Source organism: Syngnathus leptorhynchus, chromosome 7, assembly GCF_054491065.1.
Source record: "Syngnathus leptorhynchus isolate UIUO chromosome 7, UIUO_Slep, whole genome shotgun sequence".
Taxonomy (NCBI): Eukaryota; Metazoa; Chordata; class Actinopteri; order Syngnathiformes; family Syngnathidae; genus Syngnathus; species Syngnathus leptorhynchus.
The window spans coordinates 10,191,928-10,212,595 of record NC_141201.1 but is presented as its reverse complement, the minus strand read 5'-3'; the positions used below and the strand labels follow the sequence as shown (position 1 = coordinate 10,212,595).

Genomic DNA, 20,668 nt, shown 5'->3' with positions numbered 1-20,668 from the left:
TTGAACAGGCCCTGGCAAGTCAACAGTAACCTAACTAAACCAAAATCAGCCAAGTTGTTTTTACTCGTTACATTTAAAAGGAAAAGATGGGACTAATTCCGACTTACCAAATCATCAAACGCCCGAGAGTTCAGTTCCTATTCCAGAAGTACGTGCTTGGACCCTAGCGAGAATCAACACCATCAACCCAGAATGTGGCACAAACACACTCACAAAGTGTTAACTGGGCAGACATGGCGACACACACACACACACACACACACACACACACACACACACACACACACACACACACACACACACACAACTCTGTTCTTTTATTAGGCCTTCTTGCCAAAGACCCATGCAAGTTTCCTGGCAACCAAGGAGTCAAAAAGAATTGCATTTGTTAGTCCATTTAGTTTCAAGACAATGAGTGTTCATTCACGGATTAGGCAGTACAGAGCAACATCAACACACACACCAAGTGTACAGTAGTTACAGCACAAAACATGGTCTCAACATATTTCGAATATTGAAAATAATAGCAAGAACACGGGCATCACCGGGCCTCTCACACACACACACACGTAAATAGTTAAGAGTTTTATTGGTGCCATTCGAATGCCTGCAGGAGACTTTCTGCGGTCAAGAGCGAGAACGTTTTTTGGGGACTGGTAAAGGAAAAAACTTATTTCCAGAACACCAGTAACGGCTCATTCAACACCGATATGATCTCGTCCCTCCTTCCCTTCTGCCTCAGTAACCACAATCAGTTCCTCTCTGCAACTTAATGGCCTAGAATAACTTGAATTAGCCGATTACAGCGGTCGTCAACGGTGACAGGATCAGAAAATTAGGTCTCAGCAATTTCAATAAAAAAAAAGCTTTCAAAATTAACGCTATCACAATTGGATTACAGCACTGCATGTAGGAGCCAGCGTACGGCTCAAAATAGCCCCGCACAAATCCACCATGGAAAATCCACTATTATACTGGGAGAAGAATGAAGGTGTAGCAATAGGGGAAAATACGTTCAGATCCTGCTACTGTACGGTGGAAAGGAGAACGGAAGGGCAGCGGAGAGGAAGTCGAGTACTTTCATGACACACAAAGATTTACTTTGGAAAATCTTTCTCCGACTCTTTGAACTCTTAAATGACAGTTTGTAGAATAGTTGTGCTTCTAAGGTTTGTGTCACTAATATAGAAGGTTCCTAAAGAAATATTTTTAGCATACATTTATTCACCCTGGCCAAAAGCTAATAATAAGCACTTTTTTCTGTTAACTTGTCATTAGTCTGTGCTCTTTATCTATACATAGTTAAAATTCTAGAGAAAAATCATCGTGCCCCATGTCAGATATTGATATGTACTACTCCACAATGACTAAATAATCGAATGTTGAGTATAGTACAGTATTAAATTTAACCTTGCTTCTTATTGCAGCAGCCGTTGCTTGGTTAGGGCATGCAATGCATCACTGTAAACAAAGGTTTTGGTTGCACCTACTGTTTTTGTGTGACAGTAACATAAAACATATTATAACCATTATAACAACAGTGGCCATAGACTAGTTCAGTACTGTATCACGGGCATCATTTATCATTCATTATTGCATCATTCAAGATCTCATTTCACAACAACACGGTGCTCCAATTAGGATGCGACAGCAAAGGTCAAGGTCAAGTCATTTTATTCATTGAAGAAAAGAATATGACCAAAGTGCTTTTGAGAGAGATTCAATCAGAGTACTTTTAACATGATCAGACAGTGAATGAATGAAAAAAAAAATATATATATATAATACAAGGCTATGAATCACAATAACAAAACTGAGGAAGCAGACAAATCATATACCATCTTTAAAAAATGAATCCAGTGTGCAGAATTTCCTTCAAAAAAGGCGACGAGAGAATTTCTCTTTCAGGCAACGAGAGCGGAGCTTTGAGATTTGGTCCTTAATAGGAAATGTCTGTGTGGTCAAAACCAGTTACCACGGCGCTATGAATTATAGATGAAAGACAAGGCCCAGCAGTGTCCAGCACTTTATGTAGGTGTGAGGGAATAACATCCAAGGGATGTGTTCTTGACTTTTTCTTGGCTCCAACTCAATTGACTATCACTTTTTTTTTTTTTTGCATTGTTCTTTGCAAGAAACCCATCAAGAGAAAAGAGCCCTCAAGATTGCAGGAGGTATAAAATGCTAAGCAGCGAAGTACAATAACAATAAAAAGACCTAAATAAAATTGTGGTATCAGCGATGTTTTGCTTCAAACTATCTCGCAATAGCGGGGCTATGTTGTGGCTGCTTCGTCTCGGTCTTCTATGATGCCGTCTTGAAGGCCTCGAGTATCATGTTGGTTTGGTGGGTGAGCCGGTTGGCGCTGACAAATACGTTGAGCACTCTGGGAGCGACCATGACAGAAAGACAAGGACACGCGTGTCTGTCAACGTGCAAAGAAACCATGGCAACAATATTGATCCAAGAAACACTTTGATCTGCCTGGAAGGGAGAATGTCAGGCATCAGAGAAAACAAGCCAGCGTGAATCCACTGGAAATGGGTCAAAGGAATTATTCAAGAAGGGCGGGTTGAATAGAAAGCGAGACTGCGATCAAACGACAAGCATTTTGCGCGGCGGCGACAGCTTGCGTGTACGTACTGACAAATGCAACTCTTAAATGACGTGGGGGGGGGGCACGCTCGGACGGTGAGGATCGAGGAGGCCCAATGAGAAAGAACAATTGTTAAAAGTCCTAACACAGCAAATAGACACGAAGCGCCGTCTTACTTTCCATCTTTGAAGAAGGTTTTGAGAGCGTCGCTGAAACTCTTGGAGTATTTCACAAAGTCTTTCTTCCGCTGTTCCAGAACCTAACACACACAACCTTTTCAGCTCTACTTGTCTCAAAGGAGGCAACTGGGAAAAATCCCCCCCCCCCCCCAACCCGCTCCATCATTTTATCTATACTTACCTGTCTGTTTTGATAGTGGTACCTTCTGAAGATGGTATTAACGATGTCTAGCAACTCTTTTATGGCACTGGCAATGTCTCTGGAGGACACACAAACACCCGCATGTAAAGAAGTGATAACAATACATTTAAAAATCTCTTTGTTCTCAAGCCAAAATTACTCTTCTTTCATCCAGATCACTGTTTGGTTTTCTTGCCTCTCGCCTCCCCACACACACACACACATAAAACTGAACCCAGAACTATGATTTTTTTTTTTTTTTAACAACCACTAGCTTTGAATTGATTTTACTCTTAAGCCCTTTAATGGGTAAGTAAGTTAAGAAATGAGTCAGTAAGTGTTCAATTCCATCAAAATAACAGGTCCTAAAAAACACTGCAAACGTATGTGTAATATGGTGCATAGATCATTTTAACAGGAAAATGTCTGCATCCAATGTCAAACTCTGAAATAAATAATAATTTTACTCAACCATCCAACCTGCAGGAGGGAAAATAATGATGCTGTGTGACAAACGCCCTCTGGATACGTTGCTTTTGGAATTAGAATTAGAATGTGCAATGAGCTAATTTGCATAAAAAAATATACACATTGACTTGCTGAAACAAAGCTGAATGCACACATGAATTGTAAATTTTGTGGAGAGACAAAGTGGTTCTGACCAAATTGAAACGATATTGCCTCTTGCATATGAGAACAAAAGATACAACTACTAGTGGAAACCTCTGAGATGGAACGGTTTGAAAAAATTCTCTTTCATGATCCTGGTAGACCTCCTATTTCTTCAAATGTTTTTATTCAATAGGAAAGAATTAGAATTCATTCATTCCAAACTGTCATGTTCATGGACTCTGTATTATCTGTACAGATGATAAAGACGTTAACCAGAGTAAACTGTGATGAATCCTTTGACAAGAAGTGACAGCGCGTGATAATTTTCTGACAATTAAGCTAAATGGGTAATTTCCTGCGGCACACACGGGCATCACTAGAGAGCTCTCTCATAAACTGAAGACACCATGGATGAAAAAAGCAGCAAAAAAATTTGTGCTACTTCACAGATGCATTTATGACCAAAAAAAGTTTAATTACTTCAAAACTAATTTGGACAGGGATATTTGCTATTCCACTCTAAATTAGTTTTTGACAATACTTGCTATTCCACTCTAAATTAGTTTTTGACAATACTGTGTCAGATGACACTAAAACCGCACACAAAAAATACCTGTTCATGTTTTGTGCTCTTTCTGAAATGTACCAAGATGCTCCAAATTGGCCTAGCTGACATGAACGTACGTAGTACATTAGAGCTCCGGTGTAGTGGTCACATTGAAAGATGAGTTTAAAATGATAAACTGTTTTAGAATCAAGGTTTGTGGTAAATTTTCAAATTGAAACTATTGATACAGGCATCTGGACTTATCAGTTTCAAATTCGTATGGGGAAAAAAAAATCAATTAGAAAGAAACATGTGGACTTAAAAGTTCTACAGTTAATCACAAAGTAACAGACAAGCATTTATCTCTCTCACTTGATGATCTGCAAGAAGCCCACTCTGTCATTAATCGCATCAGGTATGGTGCTGAGGGTGTGTTTCAGAGCATGGGCCCTCTCATTTAGCTCCTGGAACCCCAGGTCCTTCCTCTCAATTCGAAACTCTGCCAAAACACATTGGTATAAAAACAACAAATTACTCCCCTCGATTGCACGATGATGGGCTTAGTAGCACATGTTCAAGTTTTGAGTGTTGGCATGTACAAAACAGCCACATAAAAAAAATAATAGTGGTTAAATAATAAAAACATATATACCTTGAAAAGACTAATAAAAGAGCCTTTTTTAAATGAATAATAAGTGTGTGTATGTGAGTGTATGCATTGCAAAAATCAATCACTGTGAATTTACACAAAGGACTGAATTACAGGCAAGAAGGGAAGGAAGGTGTGTTGGAGTTGATTTGTGGAGAAACAGCGCTCCCCAGTGGACATTTTAAGTACTAGTCTCCGTACTCTCCAACAGGCAATTTGGACGCTGAGCAAGTATTCCCTGCTTGTGGTGTTCGTGATGCACAGACTTTCGCTTACCTTTCACATCGGCAGCGGCCATGCGAAGTAGACACTCATTATAATTGATTTTCAGGTTCTTCTTTTCAAGTAGTTTCAGCACAAATTCCTCGGTCACGCCAGGGTTCTCCTCCTCTGCCTTAAGACGTTGATTGTAAAGAAAAGCATTGTACCTTAGGTATGTCAATCAAGACCATCAAATGTGACGATTGTAACAACATGTTTGAAGATCACCTTTATAAAGGCTGCACGCAGTATCTGTGCTGCTGACAGGGTGACTTTCTCCAACTGCAATACATCACAAAAAATGCACATTTGACTTTGCTATTTAAAGTTGAAATTTAATTTCATAAATTAGATTAGATCAAAGGGTCACAATTAGGTTTAGCACTAGTTCAGGCTGTAACAATACTGGACTTGGTGTCCTTCCTCTATAACCACAATAACCAGACATTTGAATATTTTGGTCTTGTGTAATTTGACAATTTTATCCGACTCAAGTGGAAGGTCATATCTCTGCCTTTGTTATTATTTTCTTATTACTTTCTATTCCTTTAGTTTTTCTATGTAGACTTTCTATCAATCATGAAAAGAGGTTCTGTCCCTCCATACCTGGTCAAAGACAGGGTACATCACTGTGTACAAAGCCATGACTGAAGTGGGACTCGTTTCTTTCCTGAAGTCCTCCATGGTCATTGTGGACTAATTAATGGACCTTCGGGTACGTGCCAAGCCACCACTGCCACCTTCCCCGTGTTCAATCCCTTCCACTGACTGATAGCATGGGAACAGAAAAACATCCAAAAGTAAAGAAGTAAAAAAAAAAAAGAAAAACAAGAAGGGAGAGATGTCAATTGATTGTGTTAGTTGTATAGTCTCAGAGTAAAAGACTAATCTGAAAAGTTGTCTTGCAATAGTTGACTTGTAAAGTACTCAGTGGAGGAAAGACTTCAGCCTTTTGACTGGAATTTTTTTTTTGTACTTTGCAATACCTGATGCTTCCATGCCCGTTTGTTTTATTCAAAATGATTATGTACTACTTCTTGACAAACCGCTCCTAAGTCTCTAGGCTCACACCTTTAGCTCAAAGTGGAGGGAATTAATGAGAAGTGGTCATTTAAGAAAACATTTTGTGTTGACGCTTAATAGTGTTCTCATCTGACATCTGTGCAGGCGGTGTGGGTTGAGCTGTGTAGCAGTGGTAGAATGTGAATGATTGTCTACCTCTATATGTGGCTCATAATTGACTGCATGGCCAGTCTGGGGTGTATTATCAGCTTTTCAACCTGATGTCAGCTGAGGTAGTTTCAAATCGTTGGCAACACTGAAAAGTAGAAAACGGATGGATACATGTTAGAACAGTAGTCTGCGGCAAAGTATAACTGCTGTAAATGATGACACGTCTTTAAGATTATTTTCTTTCTCATGCTGCAACATAATGTAAAGAAAATATGAGAAACAGAATGCAGTTTTAAGCATTGACTGTCCTAAAGATTGCAGGTGAGCTGGTATTCTAGCTGACTTGGAGCGAGAAGCAAGCTACACCCTGGGTGTGATCAAATCAGAAAGCCTCAGCCGTCATTTTTAGTTCATTGCAGAACTGAAGAGAGACAGGGCATATCTTGCAGATGATTACGAGTGTAAAGCAAGGTTTAGCTCCAGTTTCAACTTATTGGTTGCAGTCCATAATTCCACTCGGCACTTATCCTGATTCATCAGTGCAATAACTGCTATTTCCATGATGGCAGCGCCCATGAAAGCAAACAAAAACATCTCAGAAAGTGATTTAGATTGGATGCCAGGGCATCTTACTCTAAATGAATTTTAAAATCTTTCTTAAAATATTATTAGATTTTATTGATGTTTAGAGTGAACTAAAATATGGGGAAAACCATAATTTCCCACAAGAAATAATGATATCAATCCACCCAGACATTATTGCAACCATAAAATTTTAAAGCATTCTCGTGCAAAAATGACCAAAAAATGAATTAAGCCTCTCTAGTTAGCAGTGATTCAAATTAACAACACTTTTTATGATGTGGGTTGTTTCGTCTTCAAAATGCACACTTTCTAATACTGTGGGGAGCACATCGTATACGTTCTCTACGTTATTGGCTGGTCATCAAAGTATATAGCCTGAAACGTTTCACTTGGGTGTGGTTGAGGACAAAACGGCACACCTAGAGTGACACATGACTTGGGAGCACAGCCAAAGATGAAATCATATGGAGAAATAATGAAGTGTTCACAAAAACAAGTGAAAAATTGCTCGTTCGTGTTGTCATAAAACCAGTTTCCATTGTTTACTTTTGGACTCTGGTTTGACGTCTGGTTTGTCCATTGAGAAACATTCAGTACTTTTTCAAATAAAGTATTACACGTCTCTACATGTTTAATTAACACTTAAGATTAGAAGACCAAAAGGGGGGATTAATAACAACGTTGTATAACATTTGGTCTGCTGTCAAAACATTAGCTATTTAGAAGGTGATTTAAAGTCAGTACTATGACGGCTTAGGCTCCACCAACGAGTAACAGGCAAACTTGACAGGAACCGGGACAATCAGACAAGACTCAAACCTTTGGAAGCTCTAACCAACTATGCCGCACCTCCTTGCTGTCTTCTTGGTCGGAAAGTTTGCTTGTTCCGAAATCTGAAGAGCTGGTGAGGGTTAGGGTTGTGCTAATCGAAAGTGCGACTAGTTGTAGTTTTCTAAGTCGGCGTCGCCTCTTCAGCACAACCGTCATTAGGACTACAAGTCCCAGATAGTGGCTAAAAGCGGAAATGCTATACTGCCGAGTGAGAGTGGTAACCGTATATTCAAGAACATAAACGCAAAGACACTTTTTTTTAGTGGTTTATGGTAAAAAAGAGAAAAAATGAAAACAAGTAACAATAAACTCGGTTATAACAGGCTATTTATTAGCACCGAAGATATTCGTAGGTCGCACTATTAGGTCAAGACAGTTCCCGCTCCTCCTAACTATTGCTGTCGCCGAAACCTGCCCAGTAGTGACTATATATATATCCTCACTCTGTCAGGCTGCGCTTTAACAGCTAAAATATCTACGTTCTCAAAGTCAATAAATAAAAAAATAAAAAAATAAATAAAAAAATAAAAAAATACATAAATACATACATAAATAAATAAATAAATAAATAAATAAATAAATAAATAAATAAATAAAGACGGGAGTCGCGGCCGTGCGGGAGCCTATCCCGGCAGTCATCCACTGTAAGGTACAAGGGTGAAACATAATTTGTAACTTTTTGTCTATTACTGTGAAATTCCACAGTTAAATTCCTCCCATCCTCACCCTCCTCTTTACTAATCAAAATCAAGCACAGATTAACAATATACCTCTCAATGAAACGTGAAAAAAATACAAAAACTGAGCGCACACAACCAACATGTTGCAGAAATGCATTTATTTTTTGTCCAATTTGATACTCTTTGTTCTCGTTCTTTGGACCAATTGGCGTGCAGGAAGGCGGGGCCTGCGGCAGAGCAGCGTGCAGTGATCTGCGGCGTTGAAAAGGAGAGGAGTAGCAGAGATCTTGCCCAGTCAACGCATCATCTCAGCAATTTCCCTTGATCGCTGTACATCGGTAAGCAGTTTTAGACACTAATTAACAAACAATCTCAGTAATGATCAACCTGGAAAAATTCTTAGAATAAAAGATGAACTCGTCAAATCATTAGGAAGCTGCTTTTACGATACAATCTGAATTTGTTAGGATGTGACTGTGCTCCTGTGATTATGGGAATTTCTGAAGGGGTTGATTTTATATTGGTCATATGTGGAAGTTCGATAAGGGAGCAGGTGGAGACGAAGTGAATTATTTTTTTTTAAAATTCATTTTATATAGCTGTTTGCCTTGTTAGTTGTTGTTATGGGCTACAATTGCCTTTATTCCCTACCGTGCTTTCCCTTATGTATATTTTAGTCATTGCATTCGTGAAGATTCTTGTCCTTGAATTATATGGCAAAGACATTGTAAATGTGAATTTACGAAACAGGTTGGAATTGCCTAGTCCTATCCTGTCCCCACCCCTCACACGCACGCGCGCACACACGCACACTGATACACATGCATAATGTGTTAATTCTTTCTGCAGGTATAAATCTAACATTTTCTTGTTTTCCTAATTTAAGATTTACAACTCAAAACATGAACATTAGATTCAATGCTATTCATACAATCCATCCAGTATTATGAGGGGATTAAAAATCATACATCTATTTGTGATTTATATAAATTGTTTGTCACAAAAGATACATATTTAAATTCAGTCGGCTTTATATTCTGCATTTGACATACACCATGTTATATTTTGATATGTTGTGTAATGTTGACAAAATTCTCATCACATTCAAACAAACTACATTTATTTCAGTCATAATCTCAGTTTTTAAAAATCCGAAATGCATTGCAATTTATGTTAATCTCTTGATATGTTGTCTGCCCCCTTCTGCCCTCCTTTAGTACGTATATAACATATACGTTATATACGTTGCCCATCTGTGCCTGTGCGTGCGTGCGTGCGTAAGTGTGTGCGTGTGTGTGTGTTTATGTGTGTCCTGCCTATTTCTTCCAAGCACTGCTCTAATTGCATTTCAATAATTAAATGTCTTTCAAATCAGCCTTGCAAAACCAAAACAGACAAGCGATGCAGGGTTGCTTGCTCAGTGCACACAGCAACCATCAGCTACCAAGTGTGTGCGTGCGTGCGTGTGTGTGTGCGTATGGCGTGCGTGCGTCCAACACGCTTTGCTTCAAAGCCACATTGTCACAAACATACCACATATCTTCTCATGCTGTTACCAAATCCTCTGTGCATCGCTGCATAAAATAAAACAAGCTTTTAAATCTAGGTTTGTCCTCAATTACCTTCATTCTGGCAGCTGCTGAATTTGCATTGTTCTAAAAACGTAGAACTTGGGCCCGTGGGAATTTGCATGAAAAACACAATGGAATCCAAACACAATGACATAGATATTCTTTTGTATCATAAAACGAAGTTGTCACGCATCTACGTGACCCGGACTCTGGACAGCTCATCCCTCCTGCCCCCTCTTGTCCTGACAGCAGCATTTACGCTGGTTTCCCGTACCTGCGGCCTTTTCCGCACCTGCCCCTCTGTGTCAGTTTGTTCTACTGTTCTACCTGTCGGTCGCCCGTTCCGTCGCCCGTTCCATCGCCCGTCCCGTCGCCCGTTCTGTCGCCCATTCCGTCGCCTATTCTGTCGCCCGTTCCGTCGCCTTATCTGTAGCCCTATCTGGAGCCTTCGCAGCCTGGTCTGTTACTCTGCCCGTTACTCTGCCCGTTACTCTGCCCGTTACTCTGCATGTCTGTTGATATCCTTGTCGCCCCCTGTCACCCTGTTCTCCACTACCCCTTTCCCTCCAATAAACCGCTTTTTTGATCCAAGCCGCATTTGGTCACCCTGTCTCCGCCCCTGACAAAAGTAAACACACTGAGATTTAAGAGATCCATAGATACATTTTACTGTGCTTTGGAGGGTTTGCTTGGGAAACAAACTTTCTTTGAACTTCCTCAATTTGTGAAGACCAGTTCTTTTAATTGAAAGTGTTCTGTTCAGTGGGTCCTCTTTGGTAGATTCTTTTTCATCCGTTAATTCTTCCTCATCAACATGCATCATGCTGTCTTATATCTTTCTCATCGTCATGCTCATCGTATACCCTCACTTCATACATATTCTGGGCGGAGACAAGGCAATATGCATAGTCCATTGGTGTTTTAGAACAGATTGCGTTTGACATTTGAGGCTCAATTAAATTTGACATTTCAAATTGTGAACGACGTCCAAAATCTTTAAATCTGGCTGACTGATGTTTCATTCCTTGAGCTTCTCTTGCTGTATTTTCCTCCTGTCAGTCAAAATGTTTGTGCTTTTTTTTTTTCCCCCCATGAATTTGCTCATCCTTCCCCCAAATCGATGTCGCTCCATCGAATATCCTGCCTCTTCCTCTCTCTGCTGGCTTCTGTTAGTGGGGATTAATAAAGGGTTGTTAACCTCTCTCTTCACCCTCTGTTAAGCGTACAGTGAGTATCCCGGGACTTAAGGTAGATTCCGCCGGCCATTATGTCATTTTCTAACAAGGGAGGCAATCAGTCAAGTCACTGTAATGAGGATGGGCTGCGGATGGGGAAATTACTCTGATGTTGCAGCAGCAATCACCTGCTCCACGTACAGAGATAATTGAAGTAGACAGTCCTACAGCATGACTGAAATTGAGTTTTTTAATGAAACACTGTGCTAACTGCTTAGGAGCAGAGGTGTTGTGTGTCTTTGCTGTTTTTGAAGTTAAGGACCTCATGGTTGTGAGACAAATGTGCTAACCACTACCAAAAAAAAGCACTTTCTGTTTTAATACTGTTTAATTTTTGTGTGCGTCTTTGAGTCATAGCATTGCTATTGTTATAATATTTGTTTTTAATGCCCAAATACTGCATATTGTCATGCATGGCTGTGGTTCAAACATACAGTACTGGGATATATTGGTCCCAAAACTGTGGTTTGACGCTACTTTTCCACTTTGGAGGCAGTTGATAGTAACCAGTAGATAGCGCGAGGCATTTAAATCAATTTAAGGCATGTTTGCACTGCCTTCCCAGTGAATCGGCACACGAGAGGCATAATAGCAGATTTATTTACTTCTTTCTTTCACGTAGAACTGTGTGCTCTGCCTTTATGTATTCACATGTCAATATAATAGTGTGGTGACTTCAGCACGACAACTGCTTTCAATGCAAATTGCCATCTCCTATAAGTAATTTGCACACCGGTTAGTGAGCTAGTAGAACGGCGGGAAAAAGGCTTGCATGACCAAAGTGTAAGGTGCTTGACTTTGCTGCTGTTGATACAAAAAAAAAATGTATGTCTGGGTATTGTCGTTCATTTTATCTTTTTTAAAAGATGCGCAACTGAGATGTGTTAGAAAGGAGAGAGAGGTCTTGTGCTGGTGAAGTTGACACCTCAGTACATCTCCATCCATCACTCGCTGTTGCCTAGGTAACCTTAGATTCTGAAGCAAACGTGTAGGTCATAGTAAATGTGTATGCATCTGCAGGTATGATTCAGTCGTAACCATGTTCATCCTTAAAGTAAGTTCCATGGCCTCTCAAGGTGTCGTGTTTAAATGGCAGGAAGGATTACGCTGCTGGCTGACGTCACTTTTTAATTGCGTAAATGTCAACCATCGGATTACATAGGAGGGATTAGGAACTACTTTTAAATGCCAGTCAGTTTAATTGCATGGCATGAACCAAATGGTCAAGATTAGGGGATTTTCATGGTGATTTTGTTGATTTAGTCACGAGAGTGAGAGACGTTTAACAGATGGGGTGTTTGGTTTTCTTCCTTATCTACAAGATCTGCGGGGAACCCTACACGAGTAGCTCCCGTAAAGAAAAAGCTCAACTAATTGTCGGAAGGAATTTTTTGGGAGACAATGTGCCGCAACTCAAAAGGTCAGAATGTGCTAAAGGAGCCACACACAATCGCTCATCTCTCCTTTCATAAGGTCAAGAATTTAAGGTTGTCTTTTTGACTCTAATCCTGTTCTGGCAGCCGTCTGGTTGAGTCATATGCCAGCCCTCCACATCTCTCTACAATACTGACAAGTTTTATTTTCACCTTAGTACAGGCAAGGGTCTTTTCAAATCTTTTATCTGACACCAATTGTGAATTTGAGAAAATTTTGTTATTTCTCAAGATAGTCAATCAAATCTAGGTGACTCATCTGGACACTTTTACTGTACTGTATTAATCAACATTTAATATTGATAACCATTTCATTTGTGATTAAAAATCTTCACAAATGCAACTCTCAATTTCTAGGCTACCACAGAAAATTGCTTGTTTTTGCTTAAAGGTCAATCTGCCCCTGGAGCTCACCACCTTGATAAATCCAAATGTTAATGAGCTTTTAACTAGGACATTTGTGATTACATCATAGTAAGAAAGGTCAAAATCATTAAAGTGTGCATACTTGGACATCAAACAAGCAAGATTGTGATATTTGATGCCTGTGTATTAGTTTGGACTGTAAGAGGAAACCAGACATCACAATGTTGATAGTTTGTCCTGCCCCTGATGACTTCAGATAAATTGCGCTACACACAATCGCTCATCTCTCCTCTCATAAGGTCAAGAATTTAAGGTTGTCTTTTTGACTCTAATCCTGTTCTGGCAGCCGTCTGGTTGAGTCATATGCCAGCCCTCCACATCTCTCTACAATACTGACAAGTTTTATTTTCACCTTAGTACAGGCCAGGGTCTTTTCAAATCTTTTATCTGACACCAATTGTGAATTTGAGAAAATTTTGTTATTTCTCAAGATAGTCAATCAAATCTAGGTGACTCATCTGGACACTTTTACTGTACTGTATTAATCAACATTTAATATTGCTAACCATTTCATTTGTGATTAAAAATCTTCACAAATGCAACTCTCAATTTCTAGGCTACCACAGAAAATGGCTTGTTTTTGCTTAAAGGTCAATCTGCCCCTGGAGCTCACCACCTTGATAAATCCAAATGTTAATGAGCTTTTAACTAGGACATTTGTGATTACATCATAGTAAGAAAGGTCAAAATCATTAAAGTGTGCATACTTGGACATCAAACAAGCAAGATAGTGATATTTGATGCCTGTGTATTAGTTTGGACTGTAAGAGGAAACCAGACATCACAATGTTGATAGTTTGTCCTGCCCCTGATGACTTCAGATAAATTGCGCTACTTAATCCAAAGAAAAAAACAATTCTGTTGCTTTTTTTTCATAGATCGGGGTCTATTATTATCAGTAGTTTGTTTCCTCTGTCAACTCTACTAAATCTTGGCACAAATCACTGTTATGAATCTATCCACCCACTGCCCACAGTTTGTGACGCCCCCAACTCCACCCCATTCCCTGTTTGAATCTCTGAAGACTGTGGTATCATTCCAGATTGAAAATTAAATATTTGCCTTTGGCAAGCACTACTCTCTAGTCAGTCAGTTGTTTGTCAGTGATTGGATGCAAAAAGAGCTGGCCCAATTCTGACCATCTAATGGGCATGAAAGGAAAGGAAAGTAAGGAAAAAAACTGGCAGGGGCGCTCGTGTAGATGCTGCCGATTGTTGTTGCTGATGCTTTGTTTGTCGCCTGCACATATAGTAACAGCCAGCAGATTCCAGTCTGGCAAATGGTTAGCGCCCACCTTTGTGGGAACATTTTGGGAAAGCCTTTTTCCGTCGCAGCATGACTGTGCGTCAGTGTCCAAAACATTGCCTGGACTTTTCACATCCTCTACCAAGACTTACCATTTCTATTGTCATAAATATGTATGGCAACCTCTTGTGTCATTAGAGATGCTATAAATCTATGCACGGTTGATTAATCATCCCACAAATGATCACAGAAGTGCATTTTGGCCAGTGAACTGTTTTTTGATATTTTTATTGTATGCATATTGAGTGTTACCGACTTAAAATGTGATAAACATGACATGGCTAATGTGGGCTAATCACTCATGAGCATTGAGCAATTTGTTTTATGGTTTTATTTTGTTTCTCACTGCAGAAGACCTACAAAGATTTTACAGATAAAAATGCATCTGTTCCAATAAACTGTGTTTTATTCCTGCTTTAATTTGGGCTAGTTTACTGCTACTTACAACAAATTGGCGGTAGTTGTCCTACACAGCCGGCATGCTGGGAGATTAACTGCCAAATTGGCCATAAAAAGTCTAGTGTAACCTCTTTTGCTGGCTCTCTTTCTTCATTGCTGTCTCCTCTCATCCATCCTCTCCCTGGCCTTCCTGGTTATTATGTACAATATCCTTCTTCCCACATTTATCTCTCACCATCTCACAATTTTGTAATTCCTACCTTTTTAATAAATAATCTTGTCATCACTCCATCCTTCTGTCCCCACCTCTTTGGCCTCCCAATCCCATTATCTCTCTAATCCACTCGTCATGTATCCCGTTATCGTTCTCCTTTCTCCTATCTTCCCCCATTTGGTGTTTGGTCTTTATTTTTGGATCCCTTTCTCTCTTCTGGACCTTCATTTCACATGGCATCCTTCTTCCCCTTCAGCTGTCATTGCAGCAATGTGGATCCCGGACTCTTCATCCCCTCTCCTCCTGATCCTCTCCATCCTGTTGCTGGGCTACAGTTGCCGAGCGGCGGACATTCCAGAGGACACGACATCCGAATTCTCTGTCAGACTGTACCATCAGCTGCAGGCGACAGGGGGTCAAGACAACATTGTTTTCTCCCCCTTGAGCGTAGCCTTCGCCTTGGGAATGGTGGAACTCGGAGCCAGGGGGGAGTCGCTGGAGGAAATCCGACAGGCCATAGGATTTGACAACCTGCTGCCAGGTAACAAACACATTTATACAACTTGACAGTTTTATGTCAGGAGACAAGGCTGCTTTAACTCATCCATCCATCCATTTTCTATACCACTTATCCTTACTAGGATTGAAAGTCCTTCCTATAAGGCAGTTCAACTCTGTTGGAACATTGAATCATTTTCTGCCTGTCACGATACGGTGCTGGCATAGCGAGACGAACCGATAATTCTCGAACAAATTTTTCATTTTTCTCTTTGCATCCTCATTCCTTTACGATATGAACTTGCTCGTGCCCTCCAGGTGTGGAATTCTCTTTGCTCCAGAACCTAACAGCAGCGTTATCCGAGGACGTCAACCAGTATACAGTCCGCTTAGCCAACGGTCTCTTCGTACAAGAAGGTATCGCCTTCAACCCCGAGTTCCTACACCTGATGAAGAAATTTTTGGGAGCCAATATTCAGTCAGTTGACTTCAGCGAATCAGCAGCTGTCGCCGAACAGATCAACAGCTGGGTGGAGAATCATACCGAGAGTGAGTAAGAAAAACAAACCATTAGACTTGTTTCATTTGACTTAGCATGCGCGCCACAATCAACTTTTTTGCAGGTAAGATCCGAAACCTTCTATCTGCCGAGGATTTTAGCCAGGTGACTCGTCTGACCATGGTCAACGCCATCTACTTTAGAGGCTCCTGGAAAAATCAGTTCAGACCAGAAAACACCAGAACCTTCTCCTTCAGCAGAGATGATGGTTCCGAAGTCCTGACGCTGATGATGTACCAACTGAGTGACTTCTACTATGGTAAGAACATTAGCTGATCATCACTCCTGACCTATGTGACTGAAGATACATTTCTATGTTAGATGTTGTGCTCGTCACCTCCAGCCAAGCACAAGAGAAAGTGTTTTGATGTCTGTTTGCTTTGTTAGTTAGCTGAACAAGAAACGACAACAGTTTGTGGAGAAAGAACCAATTTAAGTAATCTAAAATAATTAAACAAACACAAAGATTTATTTATTCTTTTTTTTTAATTTTTTTACACGGAACCATAGAATCGAAAATGGTACTGCACATTTTTAATAAGTTTGTGACTCAAGGAAGGCAAAAAAAATTATATAAATAATATTTATGAAAGTGCAACGTATTTTGGGTCTTTTTTAAAATGATATTTGCCAATCTTTACTATTGGGTGAATGTGTTTGAGTGAAACGGCGAGTATGCGCCTCCAGCCTATTATTTTGTAATCTGATGTGCCGCCCAAAGGAAATCATCAACCTTTCACCGCATGGCTTCTAAAGTTGTCGCATCTGCGCTATTTTGGTGCAGTGAGCTTGCACACTTGTGAACGCCAACGTTCGCAGGCTGCTCACATACTGATATATGCGTACGTGCCTGTTTGTTTGTAGAGAGTTGACTGTGAATGTGTGTGAGATTTGAAGAATAGAGGGACAGGTCCATGGAGAAAAGGCTGTGCTTTCATTTTCATTATTTGTAGGAAGATTGTGGTGTGGCAAAGTCAAACACCCCCCCCCCCCCTAATCTCTGCAGAGATGTTGCCTCATCTCAGCAAGTTGAATGAAGCGTGGGCGTTCAAAGACAAAACTTCATTTTAGTTTTGATTCTTTTTTATTTATTTCTCCCTCTGGTGAAATCTTATCTCACCAGTAAGCGTTCCCACATAATTGAACATCTTTTAATGTGACACATTTAAGCATAATGTTAATTTGGTATTTATTTGTGTATGAGTTATGTTTGTTTGTTAAAGGTAAATGAATAACTTTACAGGATACAAACTTGGTGCATCTGTTTACTCATTCGCTGAGGGTAAGCAACTCATGCTGGAAGCACTTTTTAAGAGCAAATTCAGTTTGACTCCTAAAAGTGCCGCATGAATGGTTTTTAATTAGGGTTTAAGCATCCTCACAAGCTTTAATCAATAGTGTCATTCAATGTGCCCAGAGAGGTGTTCATCTGCGCGAGTTTCTCCTCGGGGAACTCGCAAGCCGAATTAAGCGGGACACACAGTGAGCATAACTTTGAGTGTGTGTGTCTAAGCTTGTTTATTTAAACACCTATTCTCCTCCCAGGTGAGTTCAGCGATGGCTCCCAGGAAGCTGGCGGTGTTTATCAGGTCTTAGAGATGCCGTACGAGGGGGAGGACATGTCCATGTTGATCGTCCTGCCTCGGCAGGAAGTGCCATTGGCTACTCTGGAGCCTATCATTAAGGCACCACTGCTGGAGGAGTGGGCCAATAATGTTAAACGACAGAAGGTGGAAGTCTATCTGCCTCGGTAAGAAGCTCTTTTACCAAACATGTAACTGGTTATTGTTTAATAATGCTTATTAAAAAAAAATCCAGCATTCAAATGTGTGAAAAAGATAGCGGCTGGAATTCACGCTGTTGGAGTGTTTCTTTAACCAATCATATTATAAATGTCCCAATTCATCCTGCCAAGGCCAGTGAACTGTCCCTCGTTGATCTCAGAATTTTCTTTCCACACTTTTACAGCAAGTTGGACTAACAAAATGCATATGTAGCAATTTGCACAAATTCATAAATTTCATAATTTGGATCATTGGTGATGTGATCTACTATTTTATAAGAATGTTTTACATTTTTGTCATGTTATGTGCCAAATATTGCCTCTAAACTACTCCAGTCAATGTTCATAGCACAGCTGCAAGCTGTTACTGTACATATATTTTGGTTTTGTGAATTATTAATGATTTCTATACTTGCCACATGATAGGTGTGGTATTAAGAGTTGGATTAAATCGAGTAAATCCCCATTTAAAGCCCAAGAATGAAATGCACCACCCGCCACTGGTTTCAAGAATGCATACATTACTGTGCTAGTGGTAGTTTACAGTTACGTAGAACTGCAATGCATTGAACTGAGGGGTTCCCTTTTCCTTACCTTGTGACTAACTTCATCTAGGTTCAAAGTTGAGCAGAAAATGGACCTGAAAGAAACTCTGCAAGAGCTCGGAATAAAGAGCATCTTCTCTAAGGACGCTGATCTCTCTGGAATGACCGGTGAGGCACTTGGCTTTATGAATCATCAGCCATGTCGGACCAATATAATGATCTTTAAATCAAATCAGTCTGGTTGCTAGAGCTGCAAAGTAAGTCTGGATTCAAACTTGGTTCATTATTTGTGTTGATTTGCTGCAATGAAGTAGCCTCCAGTACTTGCTGAGGTAACCAAGGTAACTGCCATTGAGTGGGCAGGTTGAAACTGTCGCATGCCTTTGCAAAAATAGATTCAGTGAGAGAAACACAAGTACAGCATGTAGCTAGCTATATATGGGGAAATTATCACATGCGAATTGGGGGGGGGGGGTAGATCCCTATAGTGCCACTCACCCGTAGCACACATTATTTTAACGTCTCTGATGGATGCAAATCCAAATCCAAGTAACGATCTTCGCTTTTTCTCTGTGCGATTGTTTCAGGCCGGAAGGAGCTTTATATTGGCAGGGCAGTGCAGAAAGCCTACCTGAAGGTGACTGAGGAAGGAGCCGAGGGAGCTGTCGTATCAGGTAGATTTTGATATTCCAGTTCAGGCCACACTGGTACGATTAAGAATGGTACATGCTGATCTGGTTTGTATTTATGAGCAAGGTGATAACTGCGTCGTCTAAGTATGACGAGTCGGACCCCGGATTCTAAAATCCAGTGTTGAGCCATTTGGATTGTTTATGTTTTTTTATTCATCGGTTCATCAAATTGTTCATCAGTATGCATACGTAATTCAGTCTGAGATTTTAAATGAAACAAACAATTGCTGGTTTCCCAAAATGTTGAACTGTAAACACTGCCCTCTTCTGGTGGTAAATGATGTTTTCGCTCATTGTCTATCACACAGGAATTATTGCCCAGACCAAGGCTCTAGTGCTGTACCCCCAAGTCATGGCTGATCACCCATTCTTTTTCATCATCAGAAATCGGAGAACAGGTACTTGAGTACGCCTGCGTGCCTGTGTAAGTTTGTAACTGGACACATCGTGTTGCTTTGTGTAAAAACGCATTTGTGTCCCTTCAGGGTCTATCCTCTTCATGGGCAGGGTCCTGACCCCTGAAGTCATCGATCCTAATGACCATGACTTTGACTCCATGTAATCTCTGGTGTCACTCATTCTCAGCCAATCAGATTAATCCCACCTCTTCTATCGACACCTGCATCACCTGTATTTTATCAAAATGTATCAAGTATTGATTATGTTATTCGTATATTGCAAAAAGACATGAGTGTGTTTTGATACAGAAACCTCAAGGGATGTAGACACACAGAGGGTTAAATTGTAAATATTCTCTAGTTAAGTCATGGAGAGTATCGTATACGAGTACACATGATATTCATGCACAATCACGTTTTAGTTTATCCGCTTTATTCTCACGCACGCACAATCCACAAAGAACGTTTGATTCTCTTCTTTTCAAACATATTAAAACGATAACATCTGTACCTTGTGTTACCCTTTAATGTATTTGAATATGCTCCGTATTTATTGTGGCCAAAACACGCAATCTTCAGTTTTAGTAATGAACATCCAGCAGAACATGATCGTATTGTTTTATACACTGTAGGCACACACGATTAAAATGCCTATAATATGCCTTATCACATGCAAGTGGTTAATCAAGCCTTGCTGGGCATCTCACAGGTAAGCTGAGGAGACTGCAGAGTTGCCATAGAGACCAACTGCGGCTTGCTTAGCACACTGCAAAAAAAGTCCACTGCACCAATTTTTGGGCTGTACATATTTAAGGAGACAATAACACCAGCTGTATACACTCTTATAATCAATAAAAAAGATGAATGATATTATGCTTAACTTTGTCTTTTTGTGATGTACGGTTTTATGTATAATATAAAAGAATAACACCTTTCGTGATCTATTTTCACTGCTCGAGTACGCATTCTAAGTAGTGTAGTGGAAATGCACACAATAAAATGATAATCTGATATAATATTTCTGATTTTATCTTTCTTACCTTGTGTCAATCCAAATTTTTTTTTTTTGATAGCACTTTTCCCCAAAAGGGTCATATGTCAGCTGGCTGGCTGGACCTTGGACTGCTCACCAGTCAGTTGTAAGGCACATCTGATATGGACAAGGAAGCATTCACATTGGCACCGATGGACAGTTCATGTCTTCAGTTGAGCTAATTTTTAGGTTTTTGGAATGTGTTAGAAGCTGGTGTACCCACACGGGACGAACATGCAAACTCCACACATGAAGGATGGTAGGTGTGAAGCAGACATGACCA

The 20,668-nt window shown here is 40.2% G+C and overlaps 2 protein-coding genes across 2 annotated transcripts; one reads left to right on the top strand and one right to left on the bottom strand.

The window, feature by feature from the left end:
- Positions 1–1,657: 1,657 nt before the first annotated feature.
- Positions 1,658–7,929, bottom strand: pdcd10a (programmed cell death 10a). The gene is made up of 9 exons (XM_085917211.1): positions 7,603–7,929; positions 6,244–6,343; positions 5,632–5,793; positions 5,254–5,307; positions 5,041–5,158; positions 4,488–4,614; positions 2,957–3,035; positions 2,773–2,855; positions 1,658–2,386 (listed from the first exon to the last, which is right to left on the bottom strand). Exons 3-9 carry the CDS (start codon positions 5,713–5,715, stop codon positions 2,305–2,307), a joined length of 627 nt encoding a protein of 208 aa, XP_085773337.1. The 5' UTR covers positions 5,716–5,793; positions 6,244–6,343; positions 7,603–7,929; the 3' UTR covers positions 1,658–2,304.
- A 566-nt stretch (positions 7,930–8,495) lies between these two features.
- serpini1 (serpin peptidase inhibitor, clade I (neuroserpin), member 1) lies at positions 8,496–20,222 on the top strand. The gene is made up of 9 exons (XM_085916887.1): positions 8,496–8,632; positions 15,134–15,418; positions 15,694–15,924; positions 15,999–16,193; positions 17,480–17,684; positions 18,333–18,430; positions 18,850–18,936; positions 19,263–19,352; positions 19,440–20,222. Exons 2-9 carry the CDS (start codon positions 15,148–15,150, stop codon positions 19,514–19,516), a joined length of 1,254 nt encoding a protein of 417 aa, XP_085773013.1. The 5' UTR covers positions 8,496–8,632; positions 15,134–15,147; the 3' UTR covers positions 19,517–20,222.
- Positions 20,223–20,668: the final 446 nt, after the last annotated feature.

What these genes read in the sequence shown, in the direction of transcription:
- pdcd10a (XM_085917211.1), bottom strand. Translation starts at nt 5,715, where the DNA reads ATGACCATGGAGGACTTCAGGAAAGAAACGAGTCCCACTTCAGTCATG. An exon ending in TGCGTGCAGCCTTTATAAAG is followed by an intron (nt 5,159 to 5,253) that starts GTGATCTTCAAA and finishes CAACGTCTTAAG; the next exon opens with GCAGAGGAGGAGAACCCTGG. An exon ending in GGCCGCTGCCGATGTGAAAG is followed by an intron (nt 4,615 to 5,040) that starts GTAAGCGAAAGT and finishes GTGTTTTGGCAG; the next exon opens with AGTTTCGAATTGAGAGGAAG.
- serpini1 (XM_085916887.1), top strand. Translation starts at nt 15,148, where the DNA reads ATGTGGATCCCGGACTCTTCATCCCCTCTCCTCCTGATCCTCTCCATC. An exon ending in ATTTGACAACCTGCTGCCAG is followed by an intron (nt 15,419 to 15,693) that starts GTAACAAACACA and finishes CGTGCCCTCCAG; the next exon opens with GTGTGGAATTCTCTTTGCTC. An exon ending in ACTGAGTGACTTCTACTATG is followed by an intron (nt 16,194 to 17,479) that starts GTAAGAACATTA and finishes TTCTCCTCCCAG; the next exon opens with GTGAGTTCAGCGATGGCTCC.